At 59.8% G+C, this 1,048-nt stretch overlaps 1 protein-coding gene across 1 annotated transcript in view; it reads right to left on the bottom strand.

Moving 5' to 3' along the window:
* The window catches only part of LOC109926555 (myosin-10-like), a 35,130-nt gene that overhangs the window by 5,733 nt on the left and 28,349 nt on the right, over positions 1 to 1,048 (bottom strand). Inside the window, exons 19-20 of the mRNA XM_048620291.1 lie at positions 650 to 810; positions 345 to 453 (exon numbers count right to left, since the gene is read on the bottom strand). Of these exons, the coding sequence (XP_048476248.1) occupies positions 345 to 453; positions 650 to 810 (270 nt within the window). The remainder of the gene's footprint in view (positions 1 to 344; positions 454 to 649; positions 811 to 1,048) is intronic.

The following is a 1,048-nucleotide window of genomic DNA, read 5'->3' on the forward strand; positions in this document are numbered from 1 at the left end:
GGTGAGGATTGTAGGGGGCTGGAGGAGGTGACGGGGATAGGGAGGGATTTGAACAGGAGGTGGAGGAGGTGACGGAGATCGGGAGGGATTTGAACAGGAGGCTGGAGGAGGTGATCGAGATGGGGAGGGATTTGAACAGGAGGCTGGAGGAGGTAACGGAGATCTGGAGGGATTTGAACAGGAGGCTGGAAGAGGTGACGGAGATCGGGAGGGAGGGAGTTGAACAGGAGGCGGAGGTGGTGACGGAGATCGGGAGGGATTTGAACAGGAGGCTGTGGGAGGTGATGGAGATCGGGAGGGAGTTGAACAGGTAGTGGAGGAGGTGATGAAGATCGAGAGGGTACCTTGGTGAACAGACGCCACCATTGCCAATGGCGGAGCTTCAGGTAGGCGACGCAGTTCCGTTGGAGAACTTTGAGAGCGCTCAGCTGCTGTTGCCTCTTGGCGAAGGCCCTGGGAGGGGGGTGGTGGCAGTGGCCGGGGGGGAGACAGACACAAAGAACAAGTTCAGTCAGAGGATGGTCCGCCCGTCTCCCGCCCATCACTCAACGTACGCCATTGCCTTGCCTCCCCTCCCTCCCTCCCTCCCTCCCTGCGGTAGCGGCAACCAGTGGAGAGAGGGTTAGTGATGTGATGGTTAATGCCATACTTGCGAGCGAGGTAGCCTCGAGCAGCTGCCTGGAATAGAATGATGATGTCTGTGATCTTCAGGTCCCGTTCCTCCTCCAGGTGAGCCAGCACTCCGGCTCGGAAAAAGATCTTACTCTGCCCGATCCGGTAAAGGTTGTAATCCAGTTCCAGAGCCCGGATCTAGGAGAGGGGGAAGACAGGGGGAGACAGAGGGGGAGAGGGGGAGACAGAGGAGGGAGAGAGGGGGAGACAGAGGAGGGAGAGAGGGGGAGACAGAGGAGGGAGACGGGGAGACAGGGAGACAGAGGGGTAGAGGGGGAGGGATACAGTAGGAGAGACAGGGGATGGACAGTGGCGAGGGGGGACCGAGAGTGAGAAGATGAGGGGGTGAGGGACAGAGGGAGAGGGAGAGGGAGCG

This window comes from Rhincodon typus, chromosome 46 (assembly GCF_021869965.1).
Source record: "Rhincodon typus isolate 14 chromosome 46, sRhiTyp1.1, whole genome shotgun sequence".
Classification (NCBI taxonomy): Eukaryota; Metazoa; Chordata; class Chondrichthyes; order Orectolobiformes; family Rhincodontidae; genus Rhincodon; species Rhincodon typus.